General features: G+C 40.9%; 2 protein-coding genes across 4 annotated transcripts in view; one reads left to right on the top strand and one right to left on the bottom strand.

Annotated features, from left to right (window-relative positions):
• Positions 1-10,754, top strand: part of l1cama (L1 cell adhesion molecule, paralog a) — a 45,167-nt gene extending 34,413 nt beyond the window's left edge. For all 3 annotated transcript variants that reach the window (XM_055223286.1, XM_055223284.1, XM_055223285.1), the window contains 17 exons: positions 81-192; positions 482-642; positions 1,162-1,321; positions 1,385-1,509; positions 1,588-1,689; positions 1,806-2,000; positions 2,079-2,149; positions 2,409-2,634; positions 2,863-2,978; positions 3,547-3,763; positions 4,149-4,271; positions 4,511-4,687; positions 5,023-5,136; positions 5,219-5,368; positions 7,657-7,788; positions 8,554-8,626; positions 9,368-10,754. In XM_055223286.1, the coding sequence (XP_055079261.1) occupies positions 81-192; positions 482-642; positions 1,162-1,321; positions 1,385-1,509; positions 1,588-1,689; positions 1,806-2,000; positions 2,079-2,149; positions 2,409-2,634; positions 2,863-2,978; positions 3,547-3,763; positions 4,149-4,271; positions 4,511-4,687; positions 5,023-5,136; positions 5,219-5,368; positions 7,657-7,788; positions 8,554-8,626; positions 9,368-9,590 (2,477 nt within the window). In that variant the 3' untranslated portion in view covers positions 9,591-10,754. The remainder of the gene's footprint in view (positions 1-80; positions 193-481; positions 643-1,161; positions 1,322-1,384; positions 1,510-1,587; positions 1,690-1,805; positions 2,001-2,078; positions 2,150-2,408; positions 2,635-2,862; positions 2,979-3,546; positions 3,764-4,148; positions 4,272-4,510; positions 4,688-5,022; positions 5,137-5,218; positions 5,369-7,656; positions 7,789-8,553; positions 8,627-9,367) is intronic.
• Positions 10,755-11,792: 1,038 nt separating this feature from the next.
• On the bottom strand, positions 11,793-15,717 carry ribc1 (RIB43A domain with coiled-coils 1). Its single transcript, XM_033969976.2, has 7 exons — positions 15,511-15,717; positions 15,124-15,347; positions 14,794-14,908; positions 14,428-14,546; positions 12,586-12,819; positions 12,124-12,290; positions 11,793-12,030 (listed from the first exon to the last, which is right to left on the bottom strand). The coding sequence occupies exons 1-7, from the start codon at positions 15,707-15,709 to the stop codon at positions 11,949-11,951; spliced, it is 1,140 nt and encodes a 379-aa protein (XP_033825867.1). The 5' UTR covers positions 15,710-15,717; the 3' UTR covers positions 11,793-11,948.
• Positions 15,718-16,050: the final 333 nt, after the last annotated feature.

Here is a 16,050-nt window from a genome sequence, read left to right as displayed (position 1 = left end):
AATTTTAAGATATTATTATTTATTTATTTTTACCAATGTGCCTGTTTTTTTGCTTAATTCTCCTTTAATTGTTGTTTTAGAACTGGACCCACAAATCCTCACTAAAGATGGGATTTCTTATGAGTATGTGGAGGGCCAGAAGGCATTATTTGAGTGTGACACCTTTGGATCTCCTAAACCTAAAGTTACTTGGTATGCCTCTGTCAAATCCTGCCCAATCCTTTGTTTTCTGGTTCATTGTGAATGCTTGTTGTCTGGCTGATTTTCCCTAACAAATGCAACAGAAGTGAAAATGCGTAGGTAGCTCTTGTTATGAATAAATTAACAACCAAATGCTGTTACATCTGGGCTGTGACTGTTGAAATGCGGCAGGTATCCAACACAGATTTGACATGATAATAAAAATAATCCGTGCCAGTTTAAATATACACAGACTGTCATTAGCACAAATTAATTGCGTTGGATGTGCTTTTTTTTACAGGGAGAGTGAGAGCACGTCCTCCCTGCTGTCAGATCCCAGAGTCAACCTGCTCACCAACGGGGGGCTTGAGATTTTGAACGTCACCCACGACGACGAGGGACTTTACACTTGCTCTGTGGAGAATACCAACATGTCAGTCAGTGCGCAGTTGGAAATACTCAGTAAGTCACACACTAAAACAGTCAGGTGCATTGTTGTTTTGGGATTGACAGCTAGCCACATGTGAGAGAGGGATGAAAAAAGCACACAACTAAGGCGTATATGAAGCTATGTTAGTAAAACGTGTGGTGTGCAGACAATAAGATGTGCTACAGAGATGGTCTGGCCTGGTTATATTTACTTAAAGTATAATTTTTAGATGACTACATATTTTTTACATAGGTAATTCAGAACAAAATTGTTTAAAAATAACCAACTTGGTAGCACACTAAAATGCCGGAGTTATGTTAAAATGTTGACTTGCATGTTCCACTGTATAGCATTAAAATGAATGAATCCAGCATTTATTTCATTCAGGGTGTTATTATTACTCTTATTTTCATCACTTGCTTGTCTCCATGGAGACAAATAAGTTTAATGTGATAGTGTGGAACATTCCAAGCAAAGCAATAACATGAAGACCTATACCAGAAAAGGTACACAGTGCACCTTTAATTTCAATGCTTTTGTTCCTTGTCTAGACAGGACAGTGGTGGTATCTCCTCCCCAGGACCTTAAAGTGCAGCCGGGACACTCAGCCACCTTCAGCTGTGTCTCCTCTGTGGACCCCAAACTCAGTCCCCCTTTCATTCAGTGGAGGAAGAACGAGCAGAAGATCTTTGAGTCCCACAGTGATGACAGGTAAAACGCTTACCACAGAAAGATTATAGTGGTGATTTTAATAATTGTTCTGTTACTCCTTAGATATACTTTTGAGGGCTCAGATTTGATCATTTCTAATGTCCAACAAGTTGATGAAGGAAAGTACACCTGTCAGGTCATCACTGATCTGGATATGGCAGAAGCAAGTGGCACTCTTGCTTTATATGGTAAGTCTACTAGCATTATTATTCAAATTATTAACCATTTGTAGGTAATTCTGTTTAATAACATTTTGTCCCCCTCAGATCGTCCAGATCCACCGACTCTACTTCAGATTACAAATGCTAAAGAACGTGTTGTGACTCTCAGCTGGACCCCCGGAGATGAGCACAATAGCCCTGTTATAGGTGACTTTGTAATTCATTCATTCATTCGTGTTATATGAAAATATGTTATACCAATATTTTCTTAATTGCTTATTCATGTCATTCATTCATTCATTCATGGTTTTGGATCTTGACAGAGTACATTGTTGAGTTTGAGGACCAAGAAGAGAAGAGTGAATGGGAGGAGCTGAAGAGAGTAGGAGGAACCCAACAGAACACCCGCCTGTCCCTCTGGCCATACATGTCTTACCGCTTCCGAGTTAGTGCCGTTAACGAAGTGGGCAAAAGTGTACCCAGTAAACCCAGTGACATCTGTATCACCCAAGCAGACGGTTTGGACTACAGCAATTGATATGTTGGTGGTTTATAGTTAAGGAAATACTGTAATGTAATGATTTATGTGGTTACAGGTCCAGATAAAAATCCAAAAGGTGTAAGAAGCGACTCTACAGACCCAGATACTTTAGTCATCACATGGGAGGTACAAGTTACTCTTATCAGTTTTTAGAGACACTAATGTGTCTCTAAAAAAATATCAGATCAATGTTTTAAGTGCATAAACTTTTTGTTCGTGTCATAATAAGTTAATAATGAACCATGAAATGGCCCATAAGCTTTAAAAAAAAGCCCTTCTTCATTAATGGAAATAAACCTTGTTGTAGATTGACTCAAAACAACATCATGTAATGAATATTAATAACATTACAGCCTTACTGACAATTAATGGTCCTTTGTTTTAGGAAATGGACAAACGTGACTTTAATGGGCCTGACTTTAGGTACCGTGTGATGTGGAGACGAGTGGTGGGCAGTGGTCCCAACTGGAACACCAACTACACCACGTCCCCCCCACTCATTCTCTATGACATCGGCGACTTCTCACGTTTTGAGATCAAAGTGCAAGCTGTGAACAAGGTGGGAGATGGCCCTGAACCAAACCCTATCGTTGGATACTCGGGAGAGGATGGTAAAATAACTTGTTTATACGGTCAATGTTTGCTTCCTTTTTTCTCCTTTATATTTAATGGTTGTTATTCAGGGCTATTTTTTTCCATAAATAATTACTAAATAAATCTGAAAATGTTTGGCTGATGACATTTTTTCACTGTAGTAATAGCAAGCTGTAATGAAACAAAGCAACCTCAAAAACTATGAGCATATAATTTTTTATTTTATTTTTTTCTGGCGTTTTCAGTCCCACTGGAGGCGCCTGAGGTGGTGGGTGTTTCACTGGTGAACAGCACAGCCATCAGAGTGACCTGGGCTCCAGTGGACAAAAACACAGTGAGAGGGAACCTGCTGGGATACAAGGTACAATATGTCCCCACTATTTCGACCATGCTCATAAATAAAACAAAGGCAGACAGAGGCTTCACAGCTTTCACAAGTTTCAAGGTTGTGAAAGATAGGACCTTTATTTTAGATGGTGTTATCTTCAAGTGCCATATTCTAGTCACACTCTTACTTCATCTTTGCTTTTGTGTTCATGCATAAAATAATAATCTCCAAGTACATGCCATAGTGACTTTGTGCAACTTCAGCAAGATCATGCAGCAAAGATACTTGACTACAACATAAATGTAACTTATTCCATTAGAGTTTTCCATTTCCTGTATGAATGTATTTAAATATGCAGTGTTTGAATCATTTATGTTGATCGATGAAACATCTTTCATGATTAGAAATTTAATTGAAGAAAAATGTATTTTAAATTAGGTCAAATGTTGTTTCCGCAGTGCCAGAGAAGTGATAATGGCTCCAAATCTTTTTACTTTTAATGAAGAAATATGGCTTTACATCACTGAGTGATGGGACTTTTAATTTGATATACATAATTCAATATTAGCAAAAACTGCAATTATTTGTGTTTTGCCCCCAGATCCATTTGACCTGGAAGGGCTCGAGGGCTCACCAACACAGCCGCAGGTCCACAGAGCTGGAGGCCACGTGGGTAGTGGAGACCGGAGCCAACGAAGAGAAGAAAGTGATCAATGACCTCAGGCCATACTCTCACTATAACCTGGCAGTCACTGTGTTCAACAGCAAGGGCGAGGGACCCCCCTCTGAGACCCTGCTCTTCAACACAAACGAGGGAGGTAAGGAGAGCTACCAGGAAAAATGTGAGGTCATTAAAAAGAAACACGGCAGATGGAACAACCAGTAAATGCAAAATCTGTGTTACAAAAATTATTACTGGTACATTAAAGATGAAATATATATGCACCCGATGTCTTAATAAAACCTTTGTTTTGAATGTTAATTTGCCAGTGAGGATATGGTTTAGCTCTGCCTTCAGTTCAGTTCATTTGTTCAATTTGCCATTTTCACAAATAACTAGATTTAAAATTACTCAAACTTCAAATATTTGACAGAATATATAGTTGTCTCATTGTTCAACATATATAGCATATTGGATATTTTTGTATTGTGTAGACTTCTGCTATATGCATTTGGAAATGTATTATATTTTCTTGGTTTTAGTCCCTGGGCCTCCAAAATCTCTAACACTGGACAGCCCTTCAGAAACAGAGATCACTCTTCGCTGGATACCACCAGAGGAACCAAATGGGGTATTGAAGGGATATCTTCTGCAATACCATCGGAGTAAGGTCACCTTTATCAAAACTCTTAATTTTCTCAGACAGTTCATCTTTACTAATAAAGACATGGTAGTAGAAATGTTTGTGAAGTGTGAATGCTACAAAATGTGTCTTGGTAGAATCAATATGTCAGTGGCATGGCCTGCTAATGATGCTCATCAGTCAGGCCTGGTGTCAGTGAACAATAGAACCTTTAATGATCTGCTGTTTGATTGAATGTCTTTGTGTCTGCTTTCTGGTCAGTTGTGAAGCCGGATGACAGCCCCATGCTGGTAGAGACCATTGATGACCCCACAGTGACCCACCTTACGCTGAAAAACCTGGACCGCCACAGCCACTACCGCTTCTACCTGAGGGGGCGCACCTCTGCTGGAGAAGGGGAGTCCATCAAGAAAGATGGGGCTACGACATTGGAAGGAGGTACAACTAAGATTCATTGATTTTGTTTGAATAGTATTTTTTGACTCAGGCATTTTCTTTGAATTCCATAAACTGACTAAAACCAAAATATTATCAACATAAAAAAAATAATAATCTAAATAGAACAAATGAATTTTGTGGTTAAATTATCATACATTTGGGTCTTTACCCCATTTTTAGGTCTTTCTCTAAATATTTATATTGAGTACAGTGGCTTATAACCAGTTTAATTCTTTGTTGCAGTATGTCATAAAAAGTGTCTTACGCCTATTGAAAGTGAAATTTTGCAAGAAAATGTCTCATTGTTTCTGATAATTACAAATCTTTTTTAATAGCTCCTCCTGTAAACATCAGTGTATCTGTGGGAGAGTCTTCAGCCAACTTCAGCTGGGTGGCTAAGAAGAGACATCGCAGTGTCAACTTTCAGATTGAATACCTCAATAAAAATGGTACCTCTAAATCTCTAACATCCCTTACAAACATCCCTGGACCCTGACATGTAAACAAACAGAACACTTGTTATTTCTGCAGATGGCTCTAAGTGGAAAAAGGTGGAAAAGGTAGATTCTTCACTGCCTTTTTACCAGCTGCAGGGCCTGACACCAGGCTCTCATTACCGCATGCGCCTCTCCTACAACAACAGCACCTTCTGGGAGGACGACCTAGACACCGAGGGGACCGGTATGATGAGCACTTCGTTTATCCCTTTTACTTTCATCCTCTCTGCTCTCCTCTAGGCTTCCCACAACTAAATACAAAGCCTGCCTGCAGCAGAGAGTGTCTTACTGTTCCCCGCGTTGTCTGTGAAGTGCTTTCAAAGACTTATGTAAAAAGAGAGCTGGGTTAGCCGCATGAAATGGATCCATTAATCTGCTTGTCGTTTCTAGTCTTGTTGTTTCTGATGTTTGACTAGTGCAGTGCCAGTCATGTGTTTATTTGTTTGTTCCTTTATATGGATCCCCATTAGTTGCTCCTGTAGTAGCAACTAGTCTTCCTGGGGTCCGTTACTTTAGAATCAGAATCAGAAGACTTTTATTGCCATCGTTTGTGAACACAGGAACTTACTTTGGTGATAAAGTGCATAAAACACACTGAATAAATACAAATACAAATAAGGGCATGCACAAAGTTAAAAAAGATATGCTTAAAAAATAAAATAAAATAAAATACTTATAGGTAGAAAATATATACAACAGCAGCATCAGAATAACAGTGCAAACATGACTTATGAAAGTGACTGGTGTTATAAAGTGTCCAGTTTTGTGCAAATTTTATAAAGTGTTCGTGAGACAAACGGCAGAGGGGAAGAAACTGTTCTTATGACGAGAGGTTCTGGTCCCAATGGACCATAGCCTCCTGCCAGAGGGAAGTGGCTCAAATAGTCCATGTCCAGGGTGAGAAGTGTCAGCTGCTATACGGCCTGCTCGCCCCCGAGTCCTGGAGACGTACAGGTCCTGTAGGGATGGAAGGCTGCAGCCAATCACCTTCTCAGCAGAGTGCACAATGCGCTACAGTCTCTGTCTGTCCCTGGCAATGGCCCCAGCGAACCACACAGTGATGGAGGAGGTGAGGATGGACGCAATGATGGCCGTGTAAAACTGCACCATCATCTGGACCGGCAGCTTGCCTTTCCTCAGCTGCCTCAGGTAGAACATCCTGTGCTGGGCTTTCTTGATGAGGGAGCTGATGGTCAGCTCCCACTTGAGACCCTGGGTGATGCAGGTGCCCAGGAAGTGGAAAGAGTCCACAGTGGTGATGGGGGAGTCCGTCAGGGTGAGGGGAGGCAGGGGAGCTGTGACTTTCCTGAAGTCCATGATCATCTCCATTGTCTTCTGGGCATTAAGCTCCAGGTTGCTGTTGCTGCACCAGGACACCAGCTGGTCCACCTCCCTCTTGTGGGCCGACTCATCGCCGTCCGAGATGAGTCCGATGAGGATGGTGTCATCCGCAAACTTAACCAGTTTGACGGAGTCATGGCTGGATGTGCAGCAGTTGGTGTACAGGGAGAAGAGCAGGGGAGAAAGTACACAGCCCTGTGGAGATCCTGTGCTGATAGTCCAAGTGTCTGAGACATTCTTCCCCAGCCACACGCGCTGTCTCCTGTCCGTCAGGAAGTCAGTGATCCACCTGCAGGTGGAGTCAGGCACGTTTAGCTGAGCGAGCTTGTCCTGGAGCAGAGCAGGGAGGATGGTGTTGAATGCAAAGCTGAAGTCCACAAACAGGATCCTGGCGTAGGTTTCCGGGGAGTCCAGATGCTGGAAGATAAAGTAAAATACAATCAAGTATATTACAATTATAAAACAGCAGCACACAATTGGACCAGTAGATACAATTTTAACAGCAAAAAAACACTTTAAAAGAAATATCCTTTGCTAAAAAGATCAAGCCTTACCTAGCTCTAAAATATCTGATATTGTTAGCTTTAATAGCAGAGGGTAACCTATTCCAATGAATAGCAGCTCTGTTGAAGCTTATGAATATTATTTTTGGGGGGGCACAGACCACAGAGCCATAGTCAAGGTGAGTTGACACTGTATGACATTTTATTGAGGTAGCTGTCATAAAGTAGGTGCATCATTTAATAACGGATACAGCCCTCCCCATTTTGGTCACTGACCAATTCAGTTGTTCATTTATAGTTATTCCTAAAAGATCAAATTGATGTACTTGCTCCAAAGGAAGGCCTTTCAAAGTGAGCAGCAAATGTGCTACATTTCTTAATGCAACATTAGAACCAAGAATTAAAACTTTTGGTTTTACTAGTATTTAAAACAAATTTGTTGGTATCTACCCAGTTTGATAAATGATCTAGTTCATTTTGCATGTCCTCTTTAAATTACTGAGGCTTTCTCTTGAACAGTTTAATGTAGAGTCATCGGCATACATTGTTATAGACCATATAAAACTAGTGTGAAACTAAAACTAATTTATCTTTTTGGCTAAAAATTTCTTGTTTTTGTTGTCTACAGCGATGATGGAGAGGCAGCCGCATTTTCCCACTGAGGGCTGGTTTATTGGGCTTGTAAGCGCCATCGCCCTGCTGCTGCTGATACTGCTGATTCTGTGCTTTATCAAGAGAAGCAAAGGAGGGAAGTATTCAGGTAAGTGCAGCAATGAAAAGTAAATAATTGCAAATACTTGTGTTATAGCCATTGAGTATATGCAGGATATAATCTAATAACTACTATAACTACTACTTTCCTAGTTCTGATTCCAATTTTTCCATTTTTATATCTATACTACTTCAACAAGTGATTTAAGACTTTTTCACTACTTTCTGCAAATAATATCATTCATCAGTCCTTCCTTAATACTGAGTGACTGTATAAGAATCTATTTTGTTGATGCATTCAGAACACTGTTGTCTGGCCTTGATTCTGTAATACAGGCTTAGGAGCCAAGCTGTTACAAGAAAGTGCTGCAGTAAACACCATTATTCCTCGAGCAGACAGTAAAATAAGCCTGCCTCAAATGTCCACCCACTAAACCACAGTTTAAAATATTCATGATCTATATATTTAGTCCACATCCACTTACATTTTAAAAATGAGATCACGCTTGACCAAGATAAAAACTATGCAGACATAATCAGACGTTGACAGGAAACTTTTGACCTGTGTTTGACAACATTCTGAACAAGTAAGAATCATCCTGTATCAAGATAATTAGGCATCTTGTATTTCATTGTGGCAGTAATAGAGAAATGTGAGGGAAGCAGTGATCTTTCTAGATAGGATAACATTGTCACTTACCGTTATCTGGCAGCATGGCAGGCTGTCATTATCGATGTCTCAAACAGTGGTTCAGAGAGTTACATGGCTGCGATCTCACTGATAATGAATTCCAATAATCCCTCTACTTCACAGTGAAAGATAAAGAGGAGGGGCCGCTGGACTCTGAGGCAAGGCCTATGAAAGACGAGACGTTTGGAGAGTACAGGTTTGTCATCCATTCACACACACATAATTTCACTCATTATGCAAATCCTAACACTTCCCATAGTCCCATAGCAGTTTGGTTTAATCTTTTGTTTTGCTTTTGTTGTTCCTCTTCCCTCCTCTGCCTGCTCCTGCTATGCAGATCTCTAGAAAGGTATGCTGCGATGTGACTTGCAGTCCATTCCAAACCTATTCATTTAATAGCCCTTGCAAATGCCTACTGACCATTTAAATACAAAAAAACAAAACATTAGATCTAACAATCTTGTTCTTCAGTATTCATTTTACAAATATTGTCTTTATGTCTTCCTTTCAGTGAATCCTCTGCCTCCTTCTAAGCCCATCTTCAACATGTTTCTCCATCACCTAAATAACATGTATTTCATCACCGTGTTTGGTCCTCCCTTGTGCACATTCAAATCATCTCCGTGTGGCATCTGTGACTCTCTGTGACTCTCTGAACATCCAACATGAGCTGTACCTCTGATGTGCTTATTCTAATCCTTCCTCTTCACTTCAAAGTTACTTCACCATGTTCAGCTCTGCCTCCTGTCATTCCTTCAGTGCCTCTTTTTCCTATATTGCTGGTTTCATCTCTCTTGTACTACACTTTCTTACTTACCGTTGTCACACTTTTTCATGGAAAGTTTGAAAACCACTCAAGTCACTAATATGGTTTGATTTTGAGAAACTGCATAATACTTACAACAATAATATACTAATACAGTAATATCATATGTAGTGATCTGGAGGAGAAGCGCACAGCCAGCCAGCCCTCCTTATGCGAGGAGAGCAAGCTGTGCAGTCAGGACAACTTGGACTTCAATGGCAGCAGCGCCATCACCACGGAGATGAACCTGGACGAATCTTTGGTGAGCCAGTTTAGCCGGCCTAGCGATGTACCGGGCACCGACCTCCAAACAACCAACAACGTCCTCAACAATGCGGTCACCTTTCTGGATTAGGCCTCTCTCCAAATCTAAACACAGCGAACCATCAGACCAAAACATGTCAACACATATGTGCCCATACGTTTCCCTGCATCAGCGACTAACACACAATCAATTTAAGCAACTACTCAGATGCCCCATGGCTGTACTCTGAGGGACTGGACTATTTTGACCAAAGGAGTGTCCAAAGTAGTGGACGATATGATTTACAAGCCTGACCTAAAGCCACTTGAGGATGCCGATAGGCCCTCCTTGTCTTATCAAGTCTTTTCATTGTCATCTGTCTTTGTCTCAAGCAGCTGGTGGGTAAAAGGAGGTTAATTTAAGGTAGAATTTGAACAGATGGCTCCGAGGTGTGGTCCTACAATAATGCAGTAAGATGAATGTGGGGAAACAAACAGCAGACATAGCTGTAATTTTATGTTTTGTATTTCTTTGTATTATGTATGGACTAATTGTGTACCAAGCCATTTGTTTGTATTTATTTATTTTTATATTGTATTATTGTTTCTATACATTTAAACCTTGATCAAATCTAACCATTGGAACACACATATTAAGCTAAGTTTGTTACTTTATTGGATGCATACGGGGAACTTGCTGTGAAAATCTTAGTAGCACCTGGTGTACATACTGCATTGACATGTATCTATTTAGCCATATGACAGTATTACATATATGTAAACATGCTCCCCATATGTCCCTGTGCCTGCTGGGTTTGCATAGAGCACCAGATTGATGTCATTATACTCTCTTGCCTTCCCACCAGAAGTGTAATGGCACTATTGGAAACAACGATAATGTATGTTAATTGTGTGGAGACCCGTGTGTAACTTTCTATATGTCTCTGTCTGCATTGTATTAAATCACTATTGTCTTTAACACACAACCTTTCCATACCTGTCCATCTCAAAGCTTTAGTTGGAGCAGTACTTGTGTATGTTGGATACAGATGAGAGCGGTGTCCGCTCTCAGGTCATACTTTGAATCCTCCATTGATGCACGCTGCAGACAGGCTTTATGTGAGCTGAAGTTTGAATGTATTCTTGTTAGAAATGAGCAGACACTGTATTTACACATACAAGAAAAAAGTCCAGAAAGTCCAGTTTGGTTTGCCACTGAATGTAAATACACCCTGAAATTGTTTTGATGAATTTGATATGAAAAAAGCGACTTTATTTAAAATGTTGCAAGTTCTGATGTTGCTTATTTGTACTGATGCTATGAACATTTCCTTTTGACAAATCATTTGGCTCTTTTTAGCAAAAATAGTTCATAGTTAAAAACAAGAAAAAAAGTTTAAAGGACACGAGTTACTATGTAAATGTTTGCAAATTTGAAATTCTGAAAAAAATGTCATCATTAATGTCATTTAGTGATAGTCGTAGTTACATTACAAAGATTTCTACCTGCACATAACCACCTAGCAATGCATTGCAGTGCAGTGAATATCTGTGGAAATTTTGTCTGATGCAGTTGTGAGGTGAGGGGATGCAGCTAGCAGTTTGTGCATACCACAGGGAGTATATCACATCCAACCTTAATATCTCCTGCTGTAAAAAAAAAAAACAATCCAAAAAACACTGTCAGCTGAAATATTTGTGATGTCCTAAGGTTGCTTGAAAATACCGTATATGCTCCCTGGAGAGGTTGCACAAACACACTCAGGACATTTAAGCTTTTTAAAGTCTATTTTCATACAGGAGCAATGAATGCAAAATACGCCAATACTATTGACTATCTGCTGCTAACCATCTGTGTTTGTCAGTGTTCAGGCAAATGTTAGCTTTGAATGAGGGAGCAGTTAACACACAGATACTCACTCGCCTGCCACTCACCCTTTTGCTTTCATGTTTTTAGGGGAAATGCGGGGGCTTTGCTTTTAAACCTGTGTTTTCCCCTTTTTCTAGTGAAAACTTAAAATGAGCGGGTTTTGTTGGAGCGCTTCTTCACAACTCAAAAGCTGCAGACCGGTTTAAAGAATGATGTCTGAGTGGGAAGGGAAATAGTTGGTGGGCGAGGGTTCAAGAGGAGAGCTGCGTAAATGTCACTGCAGCGTGGACATGTGCTTGTTTGTGCTATGTGGAATGCACTACCAGCACACTGATGGTATCTTATGGTGACAGACTGAGTGGACATTGGGGGTTATGTGACAGTAACTGCATTATGACTCAACCATTGTATCTGGATATATGGCCGAAAATAAAGAAGATGGAACAATCTCAACAAAAGAGTTTTTTTTTCTATTGTAGTGTCCATAATTCTTAGCAGTGGAGACATGTACGAAAACATATCTTTTTTCATTTGCATTTGAAGATAGTGTCTTGTTCACAATGACAAGCAAGTACAGTATATCCATTGTGAGAAATGAGATCAGCGAGAGCTTGTATTGAACTGGCGAAAGTAGTCCTTTGTTGGTTTGTTGGTGTATAAGATTTTTTCCAAATACTCCTGACTAGAAACAGAAAAACATAAAAGTAATGATCAGTTTAAAATACAATATTGTAGAAGTGTTGATAAAATAAGAGCCTCATTAGTGAGTGCTTACTGTATCTGCTGCTCTTTAGCCAGCTGCCTGTTGTACAGGTCTATTTCTGCCCTCCTTTGTCTCCTTTGCTCTGCAACTCTTTGCTCCTCTTCCTCTGCTGCCTGAGAAGACTTCAGCAGCTGCAAGCCAAAAGATGTACGCAAACTTCTTTCTTTGTCTTGTTGTTTCTAAAAACAGTAAGAAGCTAACGTTGTGTACAATCTCATAACACTCAGCCCAGTAAGAAACAAGACAAATTATGTTGATTGATTGAACATTTAGTAAACAATGAAATTAAAAGAGGGTGAAAAATGACTTGGTTTCTTATTTAGAAACATTAAAGATGGAATTCTGTGGCTCAAGAGCCTTCGTTTATCCTGTTTGCCTCAAGCCCTGATCTAGCACACCTTTGAAGGAACCCTGATTGATGGTGCTTTTGCCCATTGCTGCAGAATGTGACTTGAATTATTCTCAGGACGTCACCTGTTTCTCCTCACACTGCGCCTCTCTCTCCTTATGGATGGCACTGAGCTGTGTGGGGCTCATCCCTTTCCACCTGTCAGCCATGACCCCGGGCGGCCTGCCTCCTCCTGGCCTCTCTGCTGCCTCTGCGCGTTCCGTCATCATGTCGGACGTCACCATGTGCCACATCTCTGCTAGGTTCTCCCTCTCCTCTCGTCTGCGCTCTTCTCTCTTTCTTTCAGCCTGCTCTGTGGCCTGTGGGGAGCATGAACCATAATATCATATTACTACTACGTCTGTGTAGACCCTCAGTTGTCCAGGTCTGATCCATAGCAAACAACAAAGTTAAATCTGTCAACTGGACAAATCTTGTAGGAGTGAAGAGGTTTCGCTGCTCATCCAAGCCGCTTCTTCAGTTCTGGTCAGATTGCTGGTGGCCACTGCCTTTAAATCTAACTGAGGGGAGGGTAACTAAGAGAATTTCCCTCGGGGATCAATAAAAGTGATTCTGATTCTGATTTCTGATTCTGGCTAACTACACTGAAAAGTGTTGCCTACAAACACAGAGGGAAAAGTGAAGGAGGAGCAACATGTGGAGAAAGCCCTCTCTGCTTGTGGATATCCAAAATGGGCCTTCAATAGATCTAAGAGAGCTAAAAAAAAAACAGGACAACAGGGAATCTGAACCTAGAAGGAGAGGTGTTACCATCCCTTACACTGCGGGTGTGTCTGAAAAACTTCAGAGAATCTTCAGACAGTATGAGATTCCTGTCTTTTTCAAACCCACAAACACTTTAAGGCAAAAATTGGTTCACCCTAAGGACAAAACTCCGAGCCATAAACAAAGTAATGTAGTCTACTCCATTCAGTGTAGTGAAGAGGGCAGTGAGTGTTACATTGGAGAAACTAAACAGCTGCTCCATAAGAGGATGTACCAACACTGGCGGGAGAGTTCCTCTGGACCCCAGTCCGCCGTGCATCTCCATCTTAAAGCCACTAACCACTCCTTTGAAGATAGTGAAGTTCAGATCTTAGCCAGAGAAAAGAAATGGTTTGAGAGAGGAGTTAAGAAAGCTATTTTTGTTAGGAAAAAGAATCCTTCCTTAAACAGAAATGGGGGCCTGAGACATAATCTCTCCCCATCTACAACTCCATCCTCAGACCCAGAACAATGAGAACAATAGCAGGGTCGTTAAGGGCAGGAATAGGGTAGTTTCAGATGAAACTGGAGATAATAGCTGTTTACAGTTTCAGTGTAGTTAGCCCCTCCCCTCAGTTAGATTTAAAGGCAGTGGCCACCAGCAATCTGACCGGAACTGAAGAAGCGACTTGGATGAGCAGCGAAACGTCTTCACTCCTACAAGATTTGTCCAGTTGACATATTTAACTTAATTGTTTGCTATATTACTACTATATACAGTATGTGGTTTGATCATGTCAGCATATGTTGATTGTCCTCTAGAGGGATCCTCTCAGTTAGTCCTATTTGTCTGTGCATCAGGCATGTTATGTTGTTATTAGAAAACAAAAGTGTCATAAAACAACACTGCCTGAAGGATTTACGTACAATGTTACATCCCTATGGAGGCTTTACCGGAGAGCATACTGGCAATTCAGAGAGTGGTAAATAGGGCCATTTAGAGTCACACTTGGTCATGCATACATCAAAGCAGTTAAACCGTCTACTACACTCTGTTTTTGTTTTTTTTTTTAACAAGTCACTGTGTCCCAGATGTGTGCGCCTGCATCACTTAACATTTTCAATTACTAATTTTAATTTGGAAATCCCCGCTGAAGACCCCATGGAGCAGCTGGCACTCCCCCTGGACTCTTTGTGTGTGTGTGTCCGTGTGTGCTTTGTACCAGAGCATGGTTATAGTTATCCAGGGCCATGCGGGACACTCTTCTGCACTCCTCCTCTAATGTGCGCATCTCTTCTCGCCGGTGGTCCTCATACATCAGCCCCTGACCAGTAAGCATGTCTGTAACACACATAAACTGAGAGTTACCCACTGTTCAGACCTGCTTTACTACTGCACAGTCTGGAGGTGACTCGCTCACACATAGCCGCACTTAGGGATGAGCATTCATCAATGCCACCTGGCACTAAGGTCTGTGCGTAGGAGTGTGTGATTGTTTGTGCACCAAACCCTGAAGCATGTGTGTGATTTAGAGCCACTGCACTGTACAACATGTTAGCTCATAGTCACAATGCGTTTGTCTCCTCACCTCTATGCTTCTCTGCCATTCGTCTCCGCTCATTGTCTTCCTTTTGTGCACGTAGATTTCTTTCCGTAATTTTCATTTGTTCTTTCCGGCTGTCTTTTGCTCCTTGGTCCTCTCCCTGTGCAGACAAAAATGACTAAATATGAACATTCTCCTCAGACAGCATCATTATGTACTTAAGATCATCTGCTTTTTGTTTTCTGTTTATCAGAAAATGGCTTTTGGTAAAACTGAAGCATGCTCTTTAAGGGTGAAATTTAATTTATTCCACTATTTGAAATTTGACTGGTCCTTTGATGGTTGCCAAGCATCTGTCTGGCTCATAAAGCATACCTCAAAGATTTGCATACTGGCAGGTCCCAGCTCACTCTCTGGAACCGAGAGCGTCAACGCCCTCATCTGGTCATTGTTGAGATCTGCATCACGGGAGTCCTCAGCTCTCTGGTAAGTGCACCAGAACTTGGTTGCAAGTTCTCCTGTATGCAAGTCTGCGCGCCGCTGTTTTTCATTGTTGTCCTGCTGCATAAGGGCTTCATCATGGTTCAGTCTGAGAAAATCTGACATATACATAAAAAGTGTGAAATGGTCTATCATTGGCGATTTTGTATGATTATTTTTTATGATTTGTTTTCCACAATTTTATTGATTAACGTCATGGGTCTGCTGAAATAATAAATGTAACACATGGACTGCGAAAGTGCATTTATGTCCATGTCTTACCATAATCCTTATCCCGTTGTCTCTCCAAATGTTGCTGGTGTTTTCTGTCCTGCACTTGTTGTTCCAGAGCGTGAAGGTCCAGGCCCATCACTCGGAGCCGGGTGTTGAAGATACGCTCCTTTCGTGCAGATTCTGCCGCTCTGCGCCTTTCCACGGCATTTTGTGTGGACTGATCCACAGGCAAATCCACTTTGTACATGGTTACGGCCTTTATTCACGTAAAAAACAACAGTAACATCATAATGTGATAAACTATAACTTGCTTTCTCAGTTGGTCTCTCTTAACTCAGCAGGAAGTATGAATACATATATGCAAGTTTAGAAAGCTATGCGTATTATCAATCCATTGTATTAATTATAAACAGTAAATATTAGAAGGCTTACCTTCAGATAAAACACTAAAGCTGTTCAGCTACTTTGTGTACAGTTACTATGGCAACTAATATTGCCACTTAATTTTAGAATGTAAAAAGTCCGTTGCAAAATTGTTACGCATGCTGGGACATCAAGACACGTAATACTGACAAAACAACTAAAATA

Source organism: Periophthalmus magnuspinnatus, chromosome 7 (genome assembly GCF_009829125.3).
Source record: "Periophthalmus magnuspinnatus isolate fPerMag1 chromosome 7, fPerMag1.2.pri, whole genome shotgun sequence".
NCBI classification, from domain to species: domain Eukaryota; kingdom Metazoa; phylum Chordata; class Actinopteri; order Gobiiformes; family Gobiidae; genus Periophthalmus; species Periophthalmus magnuspinnatus.
The sequence above is the reverse complement of the archived record's forward strand: the minus strand, read 5'-3'. Positions and strand labels throughout refer to the sequence as shown.

What these genes read in the sequence shown, in the direction of transcription:
- ribc1 (XM_033969976.2), bottom strand. Translation starts at nt 15,709, where the DNA reads ATGTACAAAGTGGATTTGCCTGTGGATCAGTCCACACAAAATGCCGTG. An exon ending in ATAACTATAACCATGCTCTG is followed by an intron (nt 12,820 to 14,427) that starts GTACAAAGCACA and finishes TGCTCCCCACAG; the next exon opens with GCCACAGAGCAGGCTGAAAG. An exon ending in CGCAGTGTGAGGAGAAACAG is followed by an intron (nt 12,291 to 12,585) that starts GTGACGTCCTGA and finishes TACTGTTTTTAG; the next exon opens with AAACAACAAGACAAAGAAAG.